This window comes from Musca vetustissima, unplaced genomic scaffold, assembly GCF_032173495.1.
Source record: "Musca vetustissima isolate MV318-11 ecotype Yass unplaced genomic scaffold, APGP_CSIRO_Mvet_v1 utg50290, whole genome shotgun sequence".
Lineage (NCBI taxonomy): Eukaryota > Metazoa > Arthropoda > Insecta > Diptera > Muscidae > Musca > Musca vetustissima.
The window spans coordinates 10,541-36,497 of NW_026881750.1; the positions used below are offsets into that span (position 1 = coordinate 10,541).

At 35.9% G+C, this 25,957-nt stretch overlaps 5 protein-coding genes across 5 annotated transcripts; 3 read left to right on the forward strand and 2 right to left on the reverse strand.

The window, feature by feature from the left end:
• Window positions 1-3,261: 3,261 nt before the first annotated feature.
• Window positions 3,262-5,281, forward strand: LOC133327728 (inhibitor of growth protein 3-like). Its single transcript, XM_061536270.1, has 4 exons — window positions 3,262-3,345; window positions 3,558-3,629; window positions 3,691-4,633; window positions 4,705-5,281. The coding sequence occupies exons 1-4, from the start codon at window positions 3,318-3,320 to the stop codon at window positions 5,279-5,281; spliced, it is 1,620 nt and encodes a 539-aa protein (XP_061392254.1). The 5' UTR covers window positions 3,262-3,317.
• Window positions 5,282-7,273: 1,992 nt separating this feature from the next.
• Window positions 7,274-7,874, reverse strand: LOC133327729 (mpv17-like protein 2). Its single transcript, XM_061536271.1, has one exon. It carries the CDS (start codon window positions 7,862-7,864, stop codon window positions 7,274-7,276), a length of 591 nt encoding a protein of 196 aa, XP_061392255.1. The 5' UTR covers window positions 7,865-7,874.
• Window positions 7,875-9,459: 1,585 nt separating this feature from the next.
• LOC133327730 (DNA ligase 4-like) lies at window positions 9,460-19,179 on the forward strand. The gene is made up of 6 exons (XM_061536272.1): window positions 9,460-9,633; window positions 9,779-9,911; window positions 11,627-11,794; window positions 11,870-12,777; window positions 17,700-18,302; window positions 18,364-19,179. The coding sequence occupies exons 1-6, from the start codon at window positions 9,460-9,462 to the stop codon at window positions 19,174-19,176; spliced, it is 2,799 nt and encodes a 932-aa protein (XP_061392256.1). The 3' UTR covers window positions 19,177-19,179.
• Window positions 19,180-19,882: 703 nt separating this feature from the next.
• LOC133327731 (lectin subunit alpha-like) lies at window positions 19,883-20,957 on the reverse strand. Its single transcript, XM_061536274.1, has 4 exons — window positions 20,835-20,957; window positions 20,636-20,747; window positions 20,174-20,562; window positions 19,883-20,101 (listed from the first exon to the last, which is right to left on the reverse strand). Exons 1-4 carry the CDS (start codon window positions 20,955-20,957, stop codon window positions 19,883-19,885), a joined length of 843 nt encoding a protein of 280 aa, XP_061392258.1.
• Window positions 20,958-21,390: 433 nt separating this feature from the next.
• On the forward strand, window positions 21,391-24,978 carry LOC133327732 (perlucin-like protein; the record flags this gene model as incomplete). The annotated part of the gene is made up of 4 exons (XM_061536275.1): window positions 21,391-21,412; window positions 24,358-24,416; window positions 24,481-24,592; window positions 24,652-24,978. Coding segments are annotated over exons 1-4 (520 nt in total), but the record flags the coding sequence as incomplete, so codon positions are not given.
• Between the last annotated feature and the right edge of the window lie 979 nt (window positions 24,979-25,957).

The window sequence follows — 25,957 nt, forward strand, 5'->3', positions numbered from 1 at the left end:
TTTAAGGCGAGCAGTGCGCTTTTATAGGATAACCATTGTACAGAAGTAGTGTTTTATGTATGCCTTCATAAAACAAGTAAGAATGTGTCAGTCGGTGTTGCCGACAGATATATACCATCAGCCTATGGTTTGAGGAGTTCTTCGGAATTCAACGAATGTTTTATTATTTGCTTTATATAAGGTATGTTTTTCTCAAAGAGGTTTCAGATTTAATGTTGATCTAATTGGTTATTCTATTTGATTAAATTTAATAAAATTTACAGATTTATAAAATACTGACCTTTTTTGGGGAGAACTTTATCTAGTTGTTGTAAAGATAGTAGATTGTGCAAAATTTTTGTTCAAATCGGACATTATTTTCGCCCAATATGGGATTTATAATTGTTGAAATGTTTGACCAATAGGTCCGATCTTCGGACATCACCTAAGCTTTGTAAAGGTAATACGTTGTTCAATGTTTTGTTCAAATCGGATAGTCCGTTCGCATGATATTATAAAATTACTTTTTTGCACAATTTTGACCATTTTATGGGTGAGTGAATGAATGGGTCTCATCCTCGAACTTGGTCTAGGCTTGTTAGAAGTAATAGGTTGTGTTAAGTTTGTTTCAAATTAAACTTGAATATTGAATTTATAAATATGGAACATGTTGACCATTTGTGGGGGAGGTACCAGAAGGAATGGACCAATGCGTTCCATCTTCGGACTTGATCTAGGCTTGGTAAAGATAATAGGTTGTGCAAGGTTTGGTTCAAATCGGATAGTCCGTTCGCATGATATTATAAAATTAATTTTTTCCACAATTTGTATCATTTTGTGGGGGAGTTACCAGAAGGAGTGGGCCGATATTCTCCATCTTCGAACTTGAATTAAGTTTGGAAGAAATATTAAGATGTGATTATTAAGATCGATTATTCCCTTCGAAAGTTATTGTGCGCACCAGCCGGCCAGACATTCGTAGATCGACCCCAAATTTTCTCAAAAGGATGTAAAACCAATATTTCGATGAAGCACATTTTTACCGTATCAAAATGTATATACCCTCATTAGCCTTAAGGCTGAGGGTATAAATAGTTACAACATAGGTAAAGTGCTCAAGACAGGTAAAGTTAAAGAGCCTGCAAACCATCTTTTAATGCAGTAAATAACATTCTACACCTTTAACCCTTTGAGCCCCGAATTTTTTTCCGCAATCTTAGAACAAATATTTGTTCACAAATTTAATGCAACTTTCCTAAATAGGATATGCACAAAATTTGACATCGATATATCCTGCATTCCAATATCAAGAAAACCAAATGCAAAATCTCAGAAAAATCATTTTACATTATTCTCTATATTCAATTTTACAAGAATCAAAAACAATTCTGAGGATAGAATTTGTACAATTTGAATACGAAGCGATTTAAATAATTTGGACTGTATACACAAATTAGTACTGTACACAAATTTACCCTCTTCTCTATATTGAAAAGCTCATAACTTTGCTATAAAATATAAGCTCCAAAACATTTTGTTGCCTGTGGGCAACATTGGGCCACAAAGGGTTAAGAGGATAAAGATGTAGAACCTGTTGATGAGATCCCGTGCGGTATTGTCACTTCTGTATGGTTCCAAACTTCGGAACTGGAAAAACTTCGATCAACACAGAAGCTGAATAGCAGAAGACGAGTTCCTGAGGAGATTCTAATGTCCTCTCGTGAACGGAATGGAGCAAATCCACTTCCGTTTTCCATTCCATGAGTTGTATTTATACAATAGGTTCGCTACAGAATCTCCTTTTAAATTTGAAACATTTCGAGAGTGATATGTATTCGATTGGGGATTTATGACATGCATTTGAAAGTAGCTTTCCACACGAATTACTTAAAATAATCTTTGTAAAATAATAATAGTTTTAGACGCCCATTTACCTGGAATTATGCACTTCTACTAAATAATGTATCATTCTAATCAGAAAGCCAAGTGTGATAAACGTAGCGTGTGATCATTAACATGGCTAAATCCCTAAAATAGGTACACATGCCCACGAAAATTTGGCCGAATGTTTTTCTACCATCTCAGAGCTTTAGGAAAGCAACAGCTACACCTACTAACTCTTTGAACAACTCTTTGTTTTCCTTACACAAATTGTATGCAAGTGTCCTAAATAGCATTCAGACAAAATCTTGCATTCGCGAGATACAGTACATTCAATCTGAAGTCCAATATTATGGCAAAGCCTTAATTTAATAGACCAAAATAAATTAACCCTTTGTGGCCCAATGTTGCCCACAGGCAACAAAATGTTTTAGAGCTTATATTTCATATACTGCTAGTAGATATATATTCTTCGGATTTCATATGTCATGATCTGATTATGGACGACACATATCACAAGAAAAATCGAAAAAATTCAAAATTTTGGTAAAGTTATGAGCTTTTTAATACAGAGAAGAGAGCAAAAAATTGTACAGTACTATTTTGTGTATACAGTCCATATTATTTAAATCTCTTTGTATTTGAAATATACGAATTCTGCAGTGATAATTAATTTTGATTCTTGTAAAACAGAATATAGAGAATAATTTAAAATAATTTTTTCGTCGATTTTGCATTTGGTTTTCTTGATATTGGGCTTTTATTTTTTAGAAAGAATGTACTGTATCTCCCGAATGCAAGGATTTAGCGATGTCAAATTTTGTCCATGTCCTATCTAGGATAGTTGCATTAAATCTGTGAACAGAAAATTGTTCTATGATTGCGGAAAAAAATTCGGGGCTCAAAGGGTTAAGCTTGGCATAATTACAATAAACCCTTATTAATTTATAAAGGTTAAAAATTGCGATTAATAGAAGATTATTGCAGGTTCTGATACAAGCGCATTATATTTACATTTTTTTGCATGTTCAATCTCGAGTGTCTTTGAATTGTGTACAGTACATAAATCGTATTTGTGGTGTACATCTAATAACTGTCGAGCAGTATATTGACTCCTTACGCCAACATAAAAGTGACGGCGTCACAATTGCAGTCCGCCCAAACTCTGTTATCTGTGGACGTCGATTTGTCTCCCTCCAATTCGTAAACTTTCGGTTATTCCATTTTGGGGTTATCTTTATCGGCCATTCTGTCTTCTCCTTCCATTCGTTAGCAGGAGGAACGTTTTTCATTTTTTCTTCAGACGACGTTGTGTTGAGCTGAAAGGTACTTATTGTGAGAAAACATTAATTGTTATATTGTTAATTGTTTATAAACAATAACAAAACATAAATAGAACACAACAAAAACAATAATTTTATTTATTAAGATTCCTGCCTCGAACAAACTATATAAAAATGTTGTATTTAGAGGATTATTTGGAAAGTAAGTATGATTGTGCAAAGTCGAAAGAAAACAATAGCCCAGTCATGACAAGGGGAATCCGTCAAACATCATCGATTTTTGTTTGGGAGTCTCAAAATGCGAAATTATAAACAAAACAATTATTGTTGTTTTAAGGTTATGGCGGGACCATTGTCTTTTTATTTGTTTATATGGAAAAACTAAAATAATTAGTAATTTTTCGTTTATTTTAGTGATTGAGCACTTGCCTCAGGAGCTACGGGATCGTTTCACCGAAATGAGAGAATTGGATTTAACAGTGCAGAGTAAGTTCTGATAATAATTATTTCTTTTATTTTCTACAATTAACAAATTTTTTGCTTCCAGACAACATGGACTCTCTGGAGAAGAAAACCCGCGCCTTCTTTATGCAATGCAAACGTGGTGAATTGCAAGATGAAGCTGCTGACAGTGAGTACCAGAATCTGCGTAAGGAGTATTATAAAGTCCTCGAGGATGCCGATGAGAAAGTGACAATTGCTACACAAATCCACGAATTGGTCGAAAGATATTTACGACGCTTGGACAGTGAATTGTTCAAATTCAAGTGTGAATTGGAGGCAGATAATAATGGCATAACAGAGATACTGGAGAAACGTTCTTTAGAAATGGATGGCGGCAGCAGTGCTGCCACGGCACTACTAAGTGTTACCGGGTTAAATCAAAAAGAGAATAGATACTATGGTGGAATGAGTGCAGCCGTGGCACCCTCTGGCAGCAATAGTCATAGTGCTGTTATGGGTGGTGCTGGCATGGGTATGGGTGGTATTACAGTGCCAGCAACACCCACTGGCGCCACTAAGGATAATCGTTATCGAACACCAAAACCGGAGAAGCGACGTGATTCAACTTCAACTCTGCAAAATGCCGTGCCAGAAAAGAGAGCAAATTTGGGTAATAATCTTACTCCCGGAACACCACCAGTTGCTGTTGTAAGACCGATTACGCCTGGTATTGGAGCTGTCCTAAATGCTGCAGCTGGTTCGGTGGGAACACCTTCACCAGTTACATATAATCTTCAACAAATTGGTGGTTCGGCAACTACAGCTATAGCTGCAGCGGCCACACAAGCCATTGTGGCTACACAGCAAATGCAGCAGGGGCGTAGATCAGCCAGTATGAAGGCAAGCTATGAGGCCATACATGGGGCCGGTGGTGGTCCAACTGAGTTTTGGATTAGCCGAGACATTTCAAATCCCACAGCCACGGCATCGGCATTAGGATTGACAAATTCCTCCACTGAAAAGTCCAAAAAGAAATATACCTCAAAGTATGTATTTGAAACTTTAAGGATTAGGGTTTTTCTGTAATAAAAATAACTTATTTTTTTTTTCGTTGCAGGAAATTAAATTCCAGTTTATCACATAACCTTAGTACACCCAATGTCACCACATCCAGCACTGGTGCTCTTAGTTTGGCATCTTCCTCCTCATCGCTGAGTGTTGATTCTGTGGATATGCTGGCATCCTCCGCCCCCACTAATCTAAGTGTTCCATCACTCCTGCCAGCAGGACAACATGTTACTGCCTCGTCCAGTAATTCATTGACTGCAGCATCAAGCACATCGGCCACAGGTGGTAATAGACAGGCGCTAAGTTCAACATCCTCAACAGCTTCCGCCTCAACATCATCCTCCACCTCAACAGCCCTTACACCCGGCTCCAATATAACCCTTAATGAAAATGGCATGGTCGTCGAACAAACTCCCGATGGTGAATGGTCTTATGATCCAAATGAACCACGTTATTGTACATGTAATCAAGTCTCCTATGGTGATATGGTTGCTTGTGACAATGATGCATGTCCATATGAATGGTTCCATTATCCATGTGTTGGTATAACACAACCGCCGAAGGGTAAATGGTATTGTCCCAAATGTCAGGCGTCAATGCGTAGACGTGGTAATCGTAAAAATTGAATGAAAAGAGCCGTCTCTGCTCAGTATTTAATATATGTAAACGTTGGTGTGTTGTGCTGATTGCTGCCAGTATCCTGGAGTCATTTTTTCAATTATCTATTTGAAATTATATTTGTGAAATGGAATGAATAGAAATTCGGGATATAATAAAAATGAATGCGCACTGAAAATTTGGGAGTTTTTGTATTGAAATCGGCATGTGTGAATACCATTCAGACCTGCTTGATACGCTTCTTGATCTAGGGGTACACGCTTGTACCTTTGGACCTCTCTCTCTAGATCATGAAGATCTTTCCTGACGTGCCTGGGCGGGGGAGTTCTGTCCATAAGACTAAGGCAGGAATGTTCCCGACGATAGCACCCAAGCAAGTACTGCATCGACAACATATAATTGTGACGATGGGACCGGTAAGATCTCCTCATGAAGATGGTTCACAGGAGTCATGAGGAGACACCCTTTTGCAGTTCCAAGGGCAGCATTCTGGCAGGTCTGGATATTCTTCCACTTCGTATCACTAACATTCGCGAACCACATTGGCGCCGCATAGCTTACCACTGACCGACCTATTGCTTTATAAGAGGTCAACAAGCTTTCTTTGTCAGCGACCCAAGTGCTGCCAGGTAGAGACTTGAGGACCTTGTGCCTACTACTCAGCTTATCGCACAAAGCAGAGGCTTGCGCAGACGACATGAAAAGGCTGTCGAACGTTACACCCAGTATCTTGGGGTAGTTGGTGGTCAGAATAAATTCTCCATCGACCATTATGTTCAGTGGGAGCTTCATTTCAGCCGTCCATGTGGTGAACAGATATTCATATTTTCGTCAGATTTTGTGTAAATGGTGCATAAAAGCCCCTATATATCTTCCGATTTGCACGAAATTTGGCACAGGGTACTGAATTATGTCCAGAGTGATGTGTGATAAGTTTCGTGAAAATCGGTTCAGATATATATGTAGCTCCCATATATATTTTCGTCCGATTTTATGTAAATGGTGCACCAAAGTCCCTATATATCTTTCAATTTGCACGAAATTTTGCATAGTGTACTGAATTGAGTCTGGAATGATGTGTGCTAAGTTTTGTTGAAATCGGTTCAGATTTAGATATAGGTCCCATATATAGTTTCGTCCGATTTTAGGTAAATGGTGCACCAATATTTGTCCGATTGAGACAAAATTCTGCACAGAGTACTGAATTAGACCCAGATTGATGTATGCGAAGTTTTGTTGTTGGATAGCGCTCTGTGCTGCATAGCAAATGGTGGATGCCAAGGTTGCTCAAATACGTCCATTTATATATAGATCTTTTACATATTTTGCCCGATGATTGACATTCAATTTTTCATAAACTCCAGATTGGTATCCAAAGTGGAGAAGGGTATCATATAGTCGAAACCGTCCGACTTTTGAACTTTCCTTACCGGTTATAATAAGAATGACTGCGTTATACTGAAAAGATGCACATCTTGTCATCATTGTTGTTAAAACAATAAGTACATAATTTATTACGCCATCAATAATTGCTTTACAACTCATTGCTAATTTGCAATATTAAAAAAGCTCTAATATAGAATGTGTTAGATATTCTAAGCAATAAATCAGATGAGATTATAAGCTTTGGGTCCACATTTTGATGTCAGGTTAATTGGTCGTACCCACTGTTTTGTGAAAAATGTATAAAAAAATCCCATCCCTTGTATTCAAACATTTTTTAACTTTGGTCCTCGATTTAGTTTTTATTGATTTATTTAGTACTAATATATACAAATCATATCTCGTCAATTACGTATAACAATCATAAATATTTACTAAATTACAATATACATTGTTTTTGTTTTTCATTCTTTTAAAGAATGTCTCGTGTTTCAGTTTGAGGTACTTGTTGTTTATCAATAACACATTACAAAATAAAAAAATATAGCATCTAAAAATTCTGTTGTATACCATACAACATCATTGACATAAAAATCCCATTCCAAAATCCCCCCGCATCAGTCAGTATGTTTGACCTGACTGGTGTAAACATCGTAACCCAAACTAATAATATTGTCATAAAAGATTCGATATTTCAATGGTAGCCAATAGAAATTGACAAATTGTGCCACCGGCCATATCATCCATTCGGCGGCATATAACTTCCAGGCTTTTTGTTTCATTTCCTCGAATACCTCCTCTTTTGTTTTCTTCTCCAAAATACCCAATGTAATAAAGAATGCCGATATATAAACAGGGGAACAAATCAATTGATCCAATACGATTTTCTTCATAACCATTTGCAGAGAACGTCCAGGTAGACGAGAATCAAGTATTTGATACCAATAATGGCAAATAACACCCACTGTCATTCCCGATACGGCCATATGTGATGTTCGTGTACGATCCCATTTCTCCAGTTCACCACAATAGATTTCATATTGTTGCTCCAGCATGTCACCGGCACTACTTAGGCCCAGAGAAATCGATACATTGGTCAGCAACAGATATTTGTCACTGAACGCATGATGATGGAATTTCTTGATGACCCGCACCGCAGCATTCGATTTGGTAAATGTTCTCCAGGCTGTTCGTAGATAAACAAGCATCGTGAAACTAAAAGGATTGCAGTATATGGGGGGACGGTTTTATTGGCGCGATTGTATAATTGCTTCCGTATCACAAAATGTTGTCAATGTTTCGTTATTTTAGTTTTCCTCGATGTCTTTTTCAATGATTGCTTGCTTTCCTTCACCTCCCCTTTGAGGTGTGCAATCACTACGAACAGCCGCAAATTTAATTTATTGTTATTCTTATTTTTAATTCTTCTACTTATTCTATTTGAAATACAAATGATACTGGGAGACAAACGGGAATGTAAATATTATGATTGCCAAAAAGACTCACACGTGCCTTGGGGCGTTGTTACATCGGTAAAAGCTTTGCTAATTTTGTTCGGTGTTCATAATCAAAGCGAAAAGCGTCTGGCGTTTGGCGATATTCGTTTGTTTACTCAATAATTTATACAAATTATTAAAAAATGTTGCTCGTTTACCCAAAACTTTAGTAAAAGAGAGTGAATGGAGAGAGCAGATTTGTCAGTTGTGTTACTGAGTATTTGCAAATACTTACAAGTGGAATTTACTCAGTAAGAATTTTTTTGTACCATCAGCAGCTGATATTTAGTTTAGGTTGGGGATGTACGGCTGCTAATTGTAACCGTTCACTAATCATCATCCTTGATAACTGAAAACAAAAAAGGGAAAGGAAAAAATGGAAGAGAGGAAAAAAAGTTGGAGTTGGAGAGCCTAGCCAAGCTAAATTTTTGACAAAGCCTAGGATCTGATTGGGGTCTATTTTGGAGAAGAAAGCAAGGTTATAAATTTCATATCTTCCAAACTGTCTGTGTCTTCTGACACACAGTGAAGGACACCTACAGAATAGAGTGCTATTAGTCCTTTCTTAGAGCATTCCTCAACATTTCTATTCCACGTTAATTTGCGGTCAAGGATTGTACCATGTTTTTCTTAGTGGGGTTTGCGCCAAGACCATTGACGTGTGCCCAGTTAGAAATGAGGGGATGTCTGAGCTTACGAGAGCAGAATTCATATCCTCCTGCTTCACATTTTTAAAGGCTCTTTCAAGGAATGCAACCAAAGTGTAGCCGGAGGATTCCATATTTTTCTTGATACGTCTAACACCTCATGTAAGGCTGTATCCACTGGCTTGCCTTTGATGTATGTATGCTGGGAGTTGCTGAGAGGAAATCAGCTGTTTTGTAAACAAACACAAAATTATTTTATTTTAATTATTATCATTAAGCATTAAAATGGATAAAGAAAACGCAATTATTTATAATAACATCAATAAAAAATTCAGTTTTTTGTTTGGTTGTTTTAATCAGTTGTGCCGAAATCAAAATATTGGATTGTCGTATTAATGCTAAGAGTTTAGTTACATTTTATTTAATTTTTTCAATTGCTATCTTGTTTTTACTTTATAAAATTATCACATTTTTAACTGTGGTACAAACTTTTCTACGACACACTGTACTATCTACAAATACAACTCATCAAGCGGTTGTTAGCGTAAACACAAACAGCTGTTTTCGAATCATTCATAAATTTCACAATGTTTTGATTTGTGGAATCTACTGCCCTATTTGTTGTCCATCAAATCCTCTTCTCCAGTCCGCCGCATAAACATGGAAATATCTGAAACGATAAAATTTCGTGACATCTGTTCCCTGCTAAATCGTGTTTCCAAGACAAATAATAAAGATAAAAAATGTCGAATTATAAAGCAGTACTATGCATCGTTTTGTAAACATCGTGAACGATTTCGTGAGGAACAGAAGATGAAACCAGATATGCCGGAGGTAAATTAAATATAAACAAATTGTTTTCCAGATTAACAGCCTGTTTTTGTAAAATTCCAAACGAACGAATTCAAGTGACTTACGAATTCGTTCGTTTGGAATTTTACAAAAACAGGCTGTAACTACTACTTATATTCTATTACAGGATGGACGCAGTAGTTTCTATTGCATTCTGCGCTGCCTTATACCGAAATCAGATAATGCCCGCGAACCGTATGGCCTGCAAGTGCCTACACTGGGAAGAGTTTATATTAAAGTTCTACAATTGAGTTCGCAATGTAAGTTGGAAGTTTAAGAAATATTGTTTTAGAACAGTGGACTATTTGCATTTTATAAATCGAAATTAGTTGTAGGAAAGTTCCAGAGGAGGATATCGAGTTATGGAATAGTTAAAATTAGTATAAATACTATAAATGACAACATCCATATTGTTGCTTTGTAAGAAACTTATTCTCGTACTGGAATTTCAACATAATTCGACGGGGCAGGGAAAGAGGTCCAGCTCATTCACTATCTGCTGCTTTCGTAGAGATTATAAATATTTCTGTTTATTCCGAAGATTCTGAGGTTAAAATTGTCAATGTTTATATTCCGCCCTTTAATAGCAGTGCGCGCCAGTTATCGCTTAACCACAATCCTTCTGCTGCAAGGAGATAGCAACATTGATGATTTTGCGATATGGTTTTCAAAATATCCCAACGATCCAAATTTCCCTTCCATTAACGAGGATTCCTCTACCAGAGTCACTGCTTGGTGCTCGACCTTTCCAGACGTTGCCATAGCCAAGTTAAAACTCCTTCCGTATTCATATTGGTAAAACAATGCTGCTTCGAATTCTGACGATATTCTCATTCTGGGAAATTCTTCTAAAATGGACAGAATTCCTCTAAAGAGATAAAACTATTATCCTTCCAGGGACCGTCATACAAAAACAATATTCGTTTCGTTAAGAAATGTGGTCACACATTAAATACATTCCTTTTAATTGAACTGCTGTTATTTGACTAACCCAGCATTTTAAAACCGTCTGCGCAAGACACTGCTATTTGTGATAAACTGAGAAGTAGATATACCTTCAAGTCGTTGGCCGGCAGTACTGAATGCACTGACATCTTCGGGAATACCTTGCTATATCTTATGGACAGGCTTCCCAGCAACGGGTGTATTATGGAGAGATCTTCATGATCTAGGGAGAGCATAAATACACCAGCTAGGCATGCCAGGAAGGATCTTCATAATCTGGAGACAGAGGTCTAAAGGTACAAAAAATGTGTCTCCAGATCAACGGCCGTAGCAATCAGGAGTGTATTCACACAGATGCAGCTACCACGACAAACCAAAGTGGACTTGGCACAACCGAGATCTGGATGGTGTGGCCGACCTAATTCATATTGGGCAGAGTAGATGGCAGGGTGGATAATATCTGCCCGGCTTGGGCAGCTTCTAGACATCTTCATTTTCCCCATCTTCACTTTGTACACAACGGCTACAGGTCGCAGTCTTTTGAACCTGAAGTTAGAAGCATAACCAGATTAAAAGTAAATACAAAGCAGTATAAGCTTCTACAACAACCAGTTTCCGAATTTCATATGAACGCAAACCATACAAGTTCCAATCTTTCTGAATTTGGGAACAGAGGAGCCAGAACAATACCAGACAATGCTTAATCAATTCCCGATATTCTGACCCAATTTTAGTTTAGTTTCAATATGTTTACTATTAATACCTGCATAGATATTAAAAATCGGTTACGACAATAAGTAGAGTTTTGGCCAGGAAAATCGATTTCTGAATCCTTTTGAAGCTGATGACCTCTGACCTCTTACAAAACGATCGGTGTTTAATTATGTGGTGCCAAGTTTATATATTTTAAATGTATATAAATATATATATATATATATATATAAAATATTGTTTTTACTTGTATATGTTTGTATTATATACACATCTGCATTTTGAATTTATTTATTTGCATATTTCATTTATTTTCTAGCAAAAGAAGCTGAATTATTGGAAGCTCGAAATTTTTGTAGCATTCGTGGAGACTACGCGGAGAGAGTTTATAGAATTTTAAAACCAAGATGTTCAAATAGTCCCAGTGATTTGACGCTAAAAGAAGTGCATGATATGCTGGATAGTGTGGCAAGTGAAAATTTATTGAGTAAGTTCACCAAAGATTCAAATTTTTTGTATTCTCATTATTTAAATATTAAATCCGTTTTTATTTATGTTACAGATACAGAAAATGTCTTGACAAAACTTTCACAAGTAGCCTCAGCCGAAGAACAAATGTGGTTTGTTCGCTTGCTACTCAAATCCATGCAGTTGTCAATTGCCGAGCAACGTATTTTTGATCTTCTACACGAGCAAGCTAAAGCCATGTATCAAGCTTGTGCAAATCTATCAAAATTATGTTGTCATTTGGCTGACAATAAATTCACATTAGTTAATGGGAATTTACCACAATTGGGAAATGGTCCGGCGCCATTGGTTGTAGATATAACACCATTTGAACACATACGACCCCAATTGTGTGAGGTGTTTCCCGGTAATATGGAACAAATTATGGCATCCGACGTCCTTTATATGGAAACAAAAATGGATGGTGAACGTTTTCAGTTGCATTATAAAGATGGTCTCTTTAAATATATTTCACGTAATGGTATCGATTATACAAATAGTTTTGGTTCCAGCTATGATGATGAGAATAAACTGACAATGAAACTAAAACATTTGCTGCCAATCGATATGCAATCGATCATCTTGGATGGTGAAATGATGATATGGGATAGATTAAATCAAAAATATCGTGAAAAGGGTGAAAATACCGATGTAAAACATTTAAAAGAAGATCGCAATTGGCAGCCCTGCTTTGTGGTGTATGATTTGTTATATTGGAATGGACAGAATCTGTTGGGTATACCATATATCCAGCGTATGTATAAATTGCGTAATTTGCTAAGGGAACAGGAAGGTGTATTGCAGCTGATGAAAAGTGAAAAAATTCTAAGTGTTGAAGATTTTCGTGCGAAATTTCAACAAGCCTTGGATCAACATGCTGAAGGTGTGGTCTTGAAGAAACAGAATGCAGTATATCGTCCGGGGTGTCGTAATGGAGGCGGGTGGTATAAGGTGAAAGCGGATGTAAGTAGACGATTTAAATGTTTTACTGTTTTACTTTAAAAATCCTGATGATCTATGAAGAAATATTCATTAAAAATCCACGCCTCAGTAGCTGATGGTCTGTGAAGAAATATTCTTTAAAAATCCATGCCTCAGTAGCTGATGGTCTATGAAGAAATATTCTTTAAAAATCCACGCCTCAGTAGCTGATGGTCTATGAAGAAATATTCTTTAAAAATCCACGCCTCAGTAGCTGATGGTCTATGAAGAAATATTCTTTAAAAATCCACGCCTCAGTAGCTGATGGTCTGTCAAGAAATATTCTTTAAAAATCCACGCCTTAGTAGCTGATGGTCTGTGTAGAAATATTCTTTAAAAATCCACTCCTCAGTAGCTGATGGTCTGTGAAGAAATATTCTTTAAAAATCCACGCCTCAGTAGCTGATGGTCTGTGTAGAAATATTCTTTAAAAATCCACTCCTCAGTAGCTGATGATCTGTGAAGAAATATTCTTTAAAAATCAACGCCTATGAAGCTGATGGTCTGTGTAGAAATATTCTTTAAAAATCCACGCCTCAGTAGCTGATGGTCTGTGAAGAAATATTCTTTAAAAATCCATGCCTCAGTAGCTGATGGTCCGTGAAGAAATATTCTTTAAAAATCCACGCTGTGAAGAAATATTCTTTAAAAATCCACGCCTCAGTAGCTCATGGTCTGTGAAGAAATATTCTTTAAAAATCCACGCCTCAGTAGCTGATGGTCTGTGAAGAAATATTCTTTAAAAATCCACGCCTCAGTAGCTGATGGTCTGTGAAGAAATATTCTTTAAAAATCCACGCCTCAGTAGCTGATGGTCTGTGAAGAAATATTCTTTAAAAATCCACGCCTCAGTAGCTGATGGTCTGTGAAGAAATATTCTTTAAAAATCCACGCCTCAGTAGCTGATAGTCTGTGAAGAAATATTCTTTAAAAATCCACGCCTCAGTAGCTGATGGTCTGTGAAGAAATATTCTTTAAAAATCCACGCCTCAGTAGCTGATGGTCTGTGAAGAAATATTCTTTAAAAATCCACGCCTCAGTAGCTGATGGTCTGTGAAGAAATATTCTTTAAAAATCCACGCCTCAGTAGCTGATGGTCTGTGAAGAAATATTCTTTAAAAATCCACGACTCAGTAGCAGATGGTATGTGAAGAAATATTCTAAAAACTCCACGCGTCAGTAGCTGATGTTCTGCGAAGAAATATTCTTTAAAAATCCACGCCTCAGTAGATGATGGTCTGTGAAGAAATACTCTTTAAAAATCGACGCCTCAGTAGCTAATGGTCTGTGAAGAAATATTCTTTAAAAATCCACGACTCAGTAGCTGATGGTCTGTGAAGAAATACTCTTTAAAAATCCACGCCTCAGTAGCTGATGTTCTGTGAAGAAATATTCTTTAAAAATCTACGCCTCAGTAGCTGATGGTCTGTGAAGAAATATTCTCAGTAGCTGATGGTCTGTGAAGAAATATTCTTTAAAAATCCACGCCTCAGTAGCTGATGGTCTGTGAAGAAATATTCTTTAAAAATCCACGCCTCAGTAGCTGATGGTCTGTGAAGAAATATTCTTTCAAAATCCACGCCTCAGTAGCTGATGGTCTGTGAAGAAATATTCTTTAAAAATCGACGCCTCAGTAGCTGATGGTCTGTGAAGAAATATTCTTTAAAAATCCACGCCTCAGTAGCTGATGGTCTGTGAAGAAATATTCTTTAAAAATCCACGCCTCAGTAGCTGATGGTCTGTGAAGAAATATTCTTTAAAAATCCACGCCTCAGTAGCTGATGGTCTGTGAAGAAATATTCTTTAAAAATCCACGCCTCAGTAGCTGATGGTCTGTGAAGAAATATTCTTTAAAAATCCACGCCTCAGTAGCTGATGGTCTGTGAAGAAATATTCTTTAAAAATTCACGCCTCAGTAGCTGATGGTCTGTGAAGAAATATTCTTTAAAAATCCACGCATCAGTAGCTGATGGTCTGTGAAGAAATATTCTTTAAAAATCCACGCCCCAGTAGCTGATGGTCTGTGAAGAAATATTCTTTAAAAATCCACGCCTCAGTAGCTGATGGTCTGTGAAGAAATATTCTTTAAAAATCCACGCCTCAGTAGCTGATGTTCTGTGAAGAAATATTCTTTAAAAATTGACGCCTCAGTAGCTGATGGTCTGTGAAGAAATATTCTTTAAAAATCCACGACTCAGTAGCTGATGGTCTGTGAAGAAATATTCTTTAAAAATTGACGCCTCAGTAGCTGATGGTCTGTGAAGAAATATTCTTTAAAAATCCACGACTCAGTAGCTGATGGTCTGTGAAGAAGTATTCTTTAAAAATCTACGGCTCAGTAGCTGATGGTCTGTGAAGAAATATTCTTTAAAAATCGACGCCTCAGTAGCTAATGGTCTGTGAAGAAATATTCTTTAAAAATCCACGCCTCAGTAGCTGATGTTCTGTGAAGAAATATTCTTTAAAAATCTACGCCTCAGTAGCTGATGGTCTGTGAAGAAATATTCTTTAAAAATCCACGCCTCAGTAGCTGATGGTCTGTGAAGAAATATCCTTTAAAAATCGACGCCTCAGTAGCTAATGGTCTGTGAAGAAATATTCTTTAAAAATCCACGACTCAGTAGCAGATGGTATGTGAAGAAATATTCTTTAAAAATCCACGCCTCAGTAGCTGATGGTCTGTGAAGAAATATTCTTTAAAAATCCACGCCTCAGTAGCTGATGTTCTGTGAAGAAATATCCTTTAAAACTCCACGCCTCAGTAGCTGATGGTCTGTGAAGAAATATTCTTTAAAAATCCACGCCCCAGTAGCTGATGATCTGTGAAGAAATATTCTTTAAAAATCCACGCCTCAGTAGCTGATGGTCTGTGAAGAAATATTCTTTAAAAATCCACGCATCAGTAGCTGATGGTCTGTGAAGAAATATTCTTTAAAAATCCACGCCCCAGTAGCTGATGATCTGTGAAGAAATATTCTTTAAAAATCCACGCCTCAGTAGCTGATGGTCTGTGAAGAAATATTCTTTAAAAATCCACGCCTCAGTAGCTGATGGTCTGTGAAGAAATATCCTTTAAAAATCGACGCCTCAGTAGCTAATGGTCTGTGAAGAAATATTCTTTAAAAATCCACGACTCAGTAGCAGATGGTATGTGAAGAAATATTCTTTAAAAATCCACGCGTCAGTAGCTGATGGTCTGTGAAGAAATATTCTTTAAAAATCCACGCCCCAGTAGCTGATGATCTGTGAAGAAATATTCTTTAAAAATCCACGCCTCAGTAGCTGATGGTCTGTGAAGAAATATTCTTTAAAAATCCACGCCTCAGTAGCTGATGGTCTGTGAAGAAATATTCTTTAAAAATCCACGCCTCAGTAGCTGATGGTCTGTGAAGAAATATTCTTTAAAAATCGACGCCTCAGTAGCTAATGGTCTGTGAAGAAATATTCTTTAAAAATCCACGCCTCAGTAGCTGATGTTCTGTGAAGAAATATTCTTTAAAAATCTACGCCTCAGTAGCTGATGTTCTGTGAAGAAATATTCTTTAAAAATCTACGCCTCAGTAGCTGATGGTCTGTGAAGAAATATTCTTTAAAAATCCACGCCTCAGTAACTGATGTTCTGTGAAGAAATATTCTTTAAAAATCCACGCCTCAGTAGCTGATGTTCTGTGAAGAAATATTCTTTAAAAATCCACGCCTCAGTAGCTGATGGTCTGTGAAGAAATATTCTTTAAAAATCGACGCCTCAGTAGCTAATGGTCTGTGAAAAAATATTCTTTAAAAATCCACGACTCAGTAGCAGATGGTATGTGAAGAAATATTCTTTAAAACTCCACGCGTCAGTAGCTGATGTTCTGCGAAGAAATATTCTTTAAAAATCCACGCCTCAGTAGATGATGGTCTGTGAAGAAATACTCTTTAAAAATCCACGCCTCAGTAGCTGATGTTCTGTGAAGAAATATTCTTTAAAAATCCACGCCTCAGTAGCTGATGTTCTGTGAAGAAATATTCTTTAAAAATCCACGCCTCAGTAGCTGATGGTCTGTGAAGAAATATTCTTTAAAAATCCACGCCTCAGTAGCTGATGGTCTGTGAGGAAATATTCTTTAAAAATCCACGCCTCAGTAGCTGATGGTCTGTGAAGAAATATTCTTTAAAAATCCACGCCTCAGTAGCTGATGGTCTGTGAAGAAATATTCTTTAAAAATCCACGCCTCAGTAGCTGATGGTCTGTGAAGAAATATTCTTTAAAAATCCACGCCTCAGTAGCTGATGGTCTGTGAAGAAATATTCTTTAAAAATCCACGCCTCAGTAGCTGATGGTCTGTGAAGAAATATTCTTTAAAAATCCACGCCTCAGTAGCTGATGGTCTGTGAAGAAATATTCTTTAAAAATCCACGCCTCAGTAGCTGATGGTCTGTGAAGAAATATTCTTTAAAAATCCACGCCTCAGTAGCTGATGGTCTGTGAAGAAATATTCTTTAAAAATCCACGCCTCAGTAGCTGATGGTCTGTGAAGAAATATTCTTTAAAAATCCACGCCTCAGTAACTGATGGTCTGTGAAGAAATATTCTTTAAAAATCCACGCCTCAGTAGCTGATGGTCTGTGAAGAAATATTCTTTAAAAATCCACGCCTCAGTAGCTGATGGTCTGTGAAGAAATATTCTTTAAAAATCCACGCCTCAGTAGCTGATGGTCTGTGAAGAAATATTCTTTAAAAATCCACGCCTCAGTAGCTGATGGTCTGTGAAGAAATATTCTTTAAAAATCCACGCCTCAGTAGCTGATGGTCTGTGAAGAAATATTCTTTAAAAATCCACGCCTCAGTAGCTGATTGTCTCTCAACAAATATCCCATTTTTCTTTTGATCTACTAATTTTTTTGAATTTATTTCTTTCCAGTACATTGATGGTTTGACAACTGAATTCGATCTGCTGGTAATTGGAGGCTTCTACAATCGTTCCCGAACCTTTGTTGAGTCATTTCTGGTGGGAGTACTAAAATACATTTCCCATCAACAATTCGAAGTATATTCGGTGGGCAAAGTTAGCAACTGCACGCAACAACGTGTTCTACTCAATAATACCCTGAAGAGCCATTGGCATTTGTTGTCACAGGAACAACCACCAATATGGTATCATTATCGTCACACAAGTGCTGAGGGCCGGCCAGATGTTTGGATTGAACCGAGAAATTCGGTAATTCTACAAATTAAGGCTACCGATTTAAATCCATCCGGAGCCTTTGCCCTGAATATGTGCTTGCATTTTCCTCGCATTCAAATGTGGCGTAATGATAAGGCATGGCATGAATGTCTTTCTCTCGAAGAGTATCAACAGCTAAAATCAAATTCCAATGGTGGAGGTGGTATAAAGAAAATTGTTAAGAGAAATGTTAGCCTGGAAGATTTTATTGGTAATCAAAGTAAGAGGAGAAAGATGACACCAGCAGAGAAAAGGAAATTGGGTTTGCTGACCTATGAGAAGCAGTTTGATCCGAGTAATGTAAGTTGATACATAAAATATTTTAAATTATTTTTATTTTAAGTTTTAATTATAATTTCAGGTTGAAAGAACTTCACAGTTATTCGAAGGCTTCAGTGTTTGCATATTAAGTGCCGCCCTGAACAGACGTTACACCGCACAATACCTCAAATCGTTGGTAGTTCAAAATGGTGGCACAATTGTGGAAAATCCTTTACCCAATAATCCCAGTTGCATTGTTGTGGCCGGTGATATTTCGATACGTGTCCAAGCCCTCTGTAAATCACAAAAATATGACATAGTCAGCATGGATTGGTTGTTGCGGGCATGTGAAAAACAACGCATAAAGATTACACCATTAGATTTTATTTGTACCACCGCCGAAGTTAAAGAGAAATTTGCCGAAGTGTTCGATAAATATGGTGATCACTATACGGAATTTGTTCGATCAAAACATTTGAAGCGTATATGTGATGCCATGATTGTCGATGATGTACCTGATTTAGATGACGAAGCTTTAAATGAGCTGGAGAATTTAATATACCCGTTGAAGAACTTTAATTTCTTTCGTAATAAAAATGCCTATTTTTATAGTATAGAGCCAGATTCCATACATGCCCGATTGAATTTTCAATGGCATGGTGGTAATGTTATTGATGATCGTAATTTAGAAGAAGCCGAATTGAATCCTGATGAAATTTTATCGAAAATATCTTATATATTTATAAATCTTTTACAATTTGATAAAGGAGAATTTTTGCCATGGTTACATGAAAGATTTAGTGCCCAGCATTTGAGCCATATACAAATTGTTAGCATTCGTTGGATTTTAGATTCGCACAAGGCAAGAATGTTGCAAGATATTAAGGAATATACATGGCATGATTTTGATTAATTTAGGGATTTATATTATACTACTAGGTTTATTAATATCTTAACAGGAATTATATATACATTTATACATAATTTGTTATAAATCTTCTTGACGATTTTTTATAAGATTTATTTGTTGTATTTTTCAATTATTATATACTATAGATTTAAATGTTTGTGAGTGTCTTTTAATATATAAAAATAAATAATGTAAAACACTATGTATAAGATTTTTTATTGAGAGGGTAAATTATAAGTTCGGTGTCTGAACATTCAAATATTACCCTTTAAAAATCCACGCCTATGAAGCTGATGGTCTATAAAGAAATATTCTTTTAAAAGTCCACGCCTATGAAGCTTATGGTCTGTGAAGAAATATTCTTTAATAAAAAAACCCACGCCTATGAAGCTGATGGTCTGTGAAGAAATATTCTTTAATAAAAAAACCCACGCCTCTGTAGCTGATGGTCTGTGAAGAAATATTCTTTAAAAATCCACGCCTATGAAGGTGATGGTCTGTGAAGAAATATTCTTTAAAAATCCACGCCTATGACGGTGATGGTCTGTGAAGAAATATTCTTTAAAAATCCACGCCTATGAAGCTGATGGTCTCTCAAGAAGTAACCTTTAAAAATCCAAGTTTTTTCTTTGCAAATTATTTATTTACATATATACATATTTACATAGCATTATTATGTATGTACATTAAAAAAATTAAAATTCTGAACCTAATAGCTCATCAAACTATCAACCTCGTTATTGTGTATTTTAATTTTCTCCGCAAATGCCGAGGTCTCATTGTTCACCAATTGTTCTCCATTCAGCTGGGCAGTTGCAATAGATTGATGGGTCTGTTGTGTCAGTTTGGCGATTTCATTCTTTGCCTCCACAGCCAATGCATTAATGTCATCACCAATATCCGCCACCACGGCCATTAAATAGGGTTTCTTTTTCAAATAATCATCGAGGGATTTTTTGAAATTTTCAAAAACTTCATCAGAAGATTTTTCCCAATTAACGAATTGCTGATCGGTGTCATTTCTCGATTCGATTAATTGCGTTTGAATATTCTGTTGAGTTTCACTAAAATCGGCAGCTAATTTGGAATTCTTTTCATTGGCCGCATAACGTTTGGTTTGTACATCATTATGGCACTGGGTGGCCTTGTAGTGTTCCTCACAAATAAATCCGTAGTAGTTTTCATCACATTTTTCATCGTTCCATTTGAAATCGGCTTTAACACTTATTTCGGTACAGTGCTCGTTGCCTTTGTAATTGTTGGGTTCACCTTTATTCCAATTGCTGTAGGCAATGGGTGAGCCAGTGGCTACGGAGTACCATGTACGAGTTTTATCTTTCTTGGAGTTGAATTCGTCGTGGTGACCGATCCACAAGTCTGGAGATTTTCCTTTTTGGAATAAATAATAATTCAAAATACTTTTATTATTTTTCAGCTATTTTATATATCGGCTGGATCTTACCAAAATGAATTTTAATTAAATCAATTATGGCATTATTTTTCACTTCATTATCGATCATCACCAATTGCAAGCCACGTCGTGAACATTGATCCATGGCCTGGAACCAGGTGTACTAAAAATAAATAAAAAAAAAAACATTTCTTTAATCACTTGTTTTGCAAAAAAAAAAAAAAAAACAATTTTTTTTGAGAATCCTTACACTGGCCGATCCTTCAATTAAATAATTACGTCCATCACTGCCCGTATACCAATCGGCAGCTGTTGCCAATGGCCAAAATCCAATGGCAAAAATTGTGAAACAAACTGCAAATTTTCCAGCCATCCGGTTTAGTTAAAAGTTGTCTTGAAACTATTCACAAATAATTTGAAAATTCTTATATTTATATTAATATTGAAATCTAAATATAAAATTTTAATGAGGAATATCTCCGTTTTTTATTGGCCAATCTAAATCAGATATTATGGCTTCTTTTGGTAAATAGATAATACCCGCAAATATTTGTATTACTTTCTATAATGAAATTGGAGGAAAATAAATTTCGGTTCTTTTATATCATATCTATGACAATTTATGTGTGTCGTTAAATAATAATTACCGATTATCATGCGAATGGGTGAATCTTCCGATAACGAATATATGACCACGTACTACAAAGTGATTCATGAAGAATGTTCTATTTATTTGGGGGGAAAATTTAACAAGTCATTGTAAACGTCACATTTCACTTCCGATATTTAGGAAGTCCAAAGTCATAATGGAAATGACCAATAAGGGAAGTACGTTTTATTGGCTTTTACAGATCTGATAATCTTACAAATTTTTACAGAATATTTCAATACATGCTGTCAGCTTCATGGACGTGGATTTTTAAAGAATATTTCTTCACAGACCATCAGCTTCATAGGCGTGGATTTTTAAAGAATATTTCTTCACATACCATCAGCTTCTTAGGCGTGGATTTTTAAAGAATATTTCTTCACAGACCATCAGCTTCTTAGGCGGGGATTTTTAAAGAATATTTCTTCACAGACCATCAGCTTCTTAGGCGTGGATTTTTAAAGAATATTTCTTCACAGACCATCAGCTTCTTAGGCGTGGATTTTTAAAGAATATTTCTTCACAGACCATCAGCTTCTTAGGCGTGGATTTTTAAAGAATATTTCTTCACAGATCATCAGCTTCATAGGCGTGGATTTTTAAAGAATATTTCTTCACAGACCATCAGCTTCTTAGGCGTGGATTTTTAAAGAATATTTCTTCACAGACCATTAGCTTCATAGGCGTGGATTTTTAAAGAATATTTCTTCACAGACCATCAGCTTCATAGGCGTGGATTTTTAAAGAATATTTCTTCACAGACCATCAGCTTCATAGGCGTGGATTTTTAAAGAATATTTCTTCACAGACCATCAGATTTTTAAAGAATATTTCTTCACAGACCATCAGCTTCATAGGCGTGGATTTTTAAAGAATATTTCTTCACAGACCATCAGCTTCATAGGCGTGGATTTTTAAAGAATATTTCTTCACAGACCATCAGCTTCATAGGCGTGGATTTTTAAAGAATATTTCTTCACAGACCATCAGCTTCATAGGCGTGGATTTTTAAAGAATATTTCTTCACAGACCATCAGCTTCATAGGCGTGGATTTTTAAAGAATATTTCTTCACAGACCATCAGCTTCATAGGCGTGGATTTTTAAAGAATATTTCTTCACAGACCATCAGCTTCATAGGCGTGGATTTTTAAAGAATATTTCTTCACAGACCATCAGCTTCATAGGCGTGGATTTTTAAAGAATATTTCTTCACAGACCATCAGCTTCATAGGCGTGGATTTTTAAAGAATATTTCTTCACAGACCATCAGCTTCATAGGCGTGGATTTTTAAAGAATATTTCTTCACAGACCATCAGCTTCATAGGCGTGGATTTTTAAAGAATATTTCTTCACAGACCATCAGCTTCATAGGCGTGGATTTTTAAAGAATATTTCTTCACAGACCATCAGCTTCATAGGCGTGGATTTTTAAAGAATATTTCTTCACAGACCATCAGCTTCATAGGCGTGGATTTTTAAAGAATATTTCTTCACAGACCATCAGCTTCATAGGCGTGGATTTTTAAAGAATATTTCTTCACAGACCATCAGCTTCATAGGCGTGGATTTTTAAAGAATATTTCTTCACAGACCATCAGCTTCATAGGCGTGGATTTTTAAAGAATATTTCTTCACAGACCATCAGCTTCATAGGCGTGGATTTTTAAAGAATATTTCTTCACAGACCATCAGCTTCATAGGCGTGGATTTTTAAAGAATATTTTTAAAGAATATTTCTTCACAGACCATCAGCTTCATAGGCGTGGATTTTTAAAGAATATTTCTTCACAGACCATCAGCTTCATAGGCGTGGATTTTTAAAGAATATTTCTTCACAGACCATCAGATTTTTAAAGAATATTTCTTCACAGACCATCAGCTTCATAGGCGTGGATTTTTAAAGAATATTTCTTCACAGACCATCAGATTTTTAAAGAATATTTCTTCACAGACCATCAGCTTCATAGGCATAGGCGTGGATTTTTAAAGAATATTTCTTCACAGACCATCAGATTTTTAAAGAATATTTCTTCACAGACCATCAGCTTCATAGGCGTGGATTTTTAAAGAATATTTCTTCACAGACCATCAGCTTCATAGGCGTGGATTTTTAAAGAATATTTCTTCACAGACCATCAGATTTTTAAAGAACATTTCTTCACAGACCATCAGCTTCATAGGCGTGGATTTTTAAAGAATATTTCTTCACAGACCATCAGATTTTTAAAGAACATTTCTTCACAGACCATCAGCTTCATAGGCGTGGATTTTTAAAGAATATTTCTTCACAGACCATCAGATTTTTAAAGAACATTTCTTCACAGACCATCAGCTTCATAGGCGTGGATTTTTAAAGAATATTTCTTCACAGACCATCAGATTTTTAAAGAACATTTCTTCACAGACCATCAGCTTCATAGGCGTGGATTTTTAAAGAATATTTCTTCACAGACCATCAGATTTTTAAAGAACATTTCTTCACAGACCATCAGCTTCATAGGCGTGGATTTTTAAAGAATATTTCTTCACAGACCATCAGATTTTTAAAGAACATTTCTTCACAGACCATCAGCTTCATAGGCGTGGATTTTTAAAGAATATTTCTTCACAGACCATCAGATTTTTAAAGAACATTTCTTCACAGACCATCAGCTTCATAGGCGTGGATTTTTAAAGAATATTTCTTCACAGACCATCAGATTTTTCTTTAAAAATCCATGCCTATAAATATGCTAATCCTTGAAGACATATTATTCTTATAAATCTTATAGGCCCCCACAAATTTGTTTTAAAAAAAATCACTTCTAATCTTATCAAATTACACCTACGTCAGTTCTTCTGCTCCCTATACGTATATATTTTTATATTGTGTAAATAATGGGTAGGGTTTGATGACAAGTTTCCAAACCCTAAAGTGATTGCCAGTGATTTTCAACAAATTACTCATAAAATGTCAGAAGAGATAAGATCGGTTAATTTGATACCCGCCATATAAATAAATTGTTTTTAAATTAATTGGCGAATAGTTTGAAGTGCCGTGTATAAAATATGCAGACATTCAACAAGTTTCCGATTGCCTTTCTTGTCTTATTCATTGGCGGATTTTTTCGATTATCTTTAGCGGCCAATTGGTATACGACCTATGATGATCGGCGATATTTTATAGAGGATTCACCAAAGGTATGATTTATGGGTTATGAAGAGTTTGCAGGGTGACTAATTTATAATATTGATATTTTTTTAGTATAACTGGCTTCAAGCCCTCGATGAATGTTCCCGACGAGGTTTACAACTTTTTGTCATTGATGATCCCTCAAAAAATACAGCCTTTGTAAATTTTCTCAAATTATTGTATGGTAAGCGGACCTTATTTTGTTGGGCCAAAAATATTTTCTATAATATTTTTAACATCTAGGAAAACCTCTTGATTTGTGGATTGGTCATCATGATGAGTTCAATAACGTTGCAAATCGCACCTGGTACTCAGCAGCTTCTGGCGAGGCCATAAATTATGGTAACTGGGCTAAAGGAGAACCAAATAATCGCTTTGGAGAACATTGCGGACAATTATATAGAAAATCGGATTTTCAATGGAATGATGAAGACTGCGATGATCATTATTTTGGTTATATTTGTGAGGAGCACTATTTAAGTGGCAAATGTCACAAGGATTTGGAGCAACGGCACAATGCTACAAATGAAGAAAACCTAAAGCTCCTCACAGCTTTTAATGCAACTCAAAGTAAGGTTCGACAGTATTTACAGAATACCCGGAATGAAACAATGAAAATCTTGGAGTTATGGCAAAAATCTTTGGAGGATATTTTTGACCAGTTCAAAAATTCTCTTAATGATATAATTCGGCAGAAGCCTCACCTGCAGGCAATTGTTAGTGATGTAGGTCCAGCCATTAATGACTTTGTTCTTGAGGCTAAGGAAGGACTAAAAATGTTATCCGCTGAAACGAGGCAATCAATTGAAGAAACTCAAACGAAATCTGAGGATTTAGTGAATTCAAAATTTGGCAACAAACTCCTAACACATAAGAGGGAAATAAATAGATTGACGGTCCATAATATACCAGATAAAGTCTAAAAAAATAAAAATATTTTTTCAAACCCCTTCATTGTTATATGAATTTATTTTTTAACAAAGAATCCTTCGCATTTTTAAAGAATAATTTTAGGAGGATATCAGATTTAAAATCTTAGATTTTAAACAATATTTCTTCAAGAGTTTATAGGTACGGATTTTTAAAGAATATTTTTTACTGGATAGCAGATGTAAAGGCGCAAATTTGTAAAGAATATTTCTCAAATGGATAGTAGATTTATAGGCGTGGATTTTTAAAGAATATTTCTTCCATTGATAGCAGATTTATAGGCGTGGATTTTTAAAGAATATTTCTTCCATGATAGCAGATTTATAGCAGATTTATAGGCGTGGATTTTTAAAGAATATTTCTTCCATTGATAGCAGATTTATAGGCGTGGATTTTTAAAGAATATTTCTTCCATTGATAGCAGATTTATAGCCGTGGATTTTTAAAGAATATTTCTTACATTGATAGCAGATTTATAGGCGTGGATTTTTAAAGAATATTTCTTCCATTGATAGCAGATTTATAGGCGTGGATTTTTAAAGAATATTTCTTCCATTGATAGCAGATTTATAGGCGTGGATTTTTAAAGAATATTTCTTCCATTGATAGCAGATTTATA

What these genes read in the sequence shown, in the direction of transcription:
- LOC133327730 (XM_061536272.1), top strand. Translation starts at nt 9,460, where the DNA reads ATGGAAATATCTGAAACGATAAAATTTCGTGACATCTGTTCCCTGCTA. An exon ending in TGAAACCAGATATGCCGGAG is followed by an intron (nt 9,634 to 9,778) that starts GTAAATTAAATA and finishes ATTCTATTACAG; the next exon opens with GATGGACGCAGTAGTTTCTA. An exon ending in GGCAAGTGAAAATTTATTGA is followed by an intron (nt 11,795 to 11,869) that starts GTAAGTTCACCA and finishes TTTATGTTACAG; the next exon opens with ATACAGAAAATGTCTTGACA.
- LOC133327729 (XM_061536271.1), bottom strand. Translation starts at nt 7,864, where the DNA reads ATGCTTGTTTATCTACGAACAGCCTGGAGAACATTTACCAAATCGAAT.
- LOC133327731 (XM_061536274.1), bottom strand. Translation starts at nt 20,957, where the DNA reads ATGGCTGGAAAATTTGCAGTTTGTTTCACAATTTTTGCCATTGGATTT. An exon ending in TAATTGAAGGATCGGCCAGT is followed by an intron (nt 20,748 to 20,834) that starts GTAAGGATTCTC and finishes ATTTATTTTTAG; the next exon opens with TACACCTGGTTCCAGGCCAT. An exon ending in TTTAATTAAAATTCATTTTG is followed by an intron (nt 20,563 to 20,635) that starts GTAAGATCCAGC and finishes TATTCCAAAAAG; the next exon opens with GAAAATCTCCAGACTTGTGG.
- LOC133327728 (XM_061536270.1), top strand. Translation starts at nt 3,318, where the DNA reads ATGTTGTATTTAGAGGATTATTTGGAAA. An exon ending in TTTAGAGGATTATTTGGAAA is followed by an intron (nt 3,346 to 3,557) that starts GTAAGTATGATT and finishes CGTTTATTTTAG; the next exon opens with TGATTGAGCACTTGCCTCAG. An exon ending in ATTGGATTTAACAGTGCAGA is followed by an intron (nt 3,630 to 3,690) that starts GTAAGTTCTGAT and finishes TTTTGCTTCCAG; the next exon opens with ACAACATGGACTCTCTGGAG.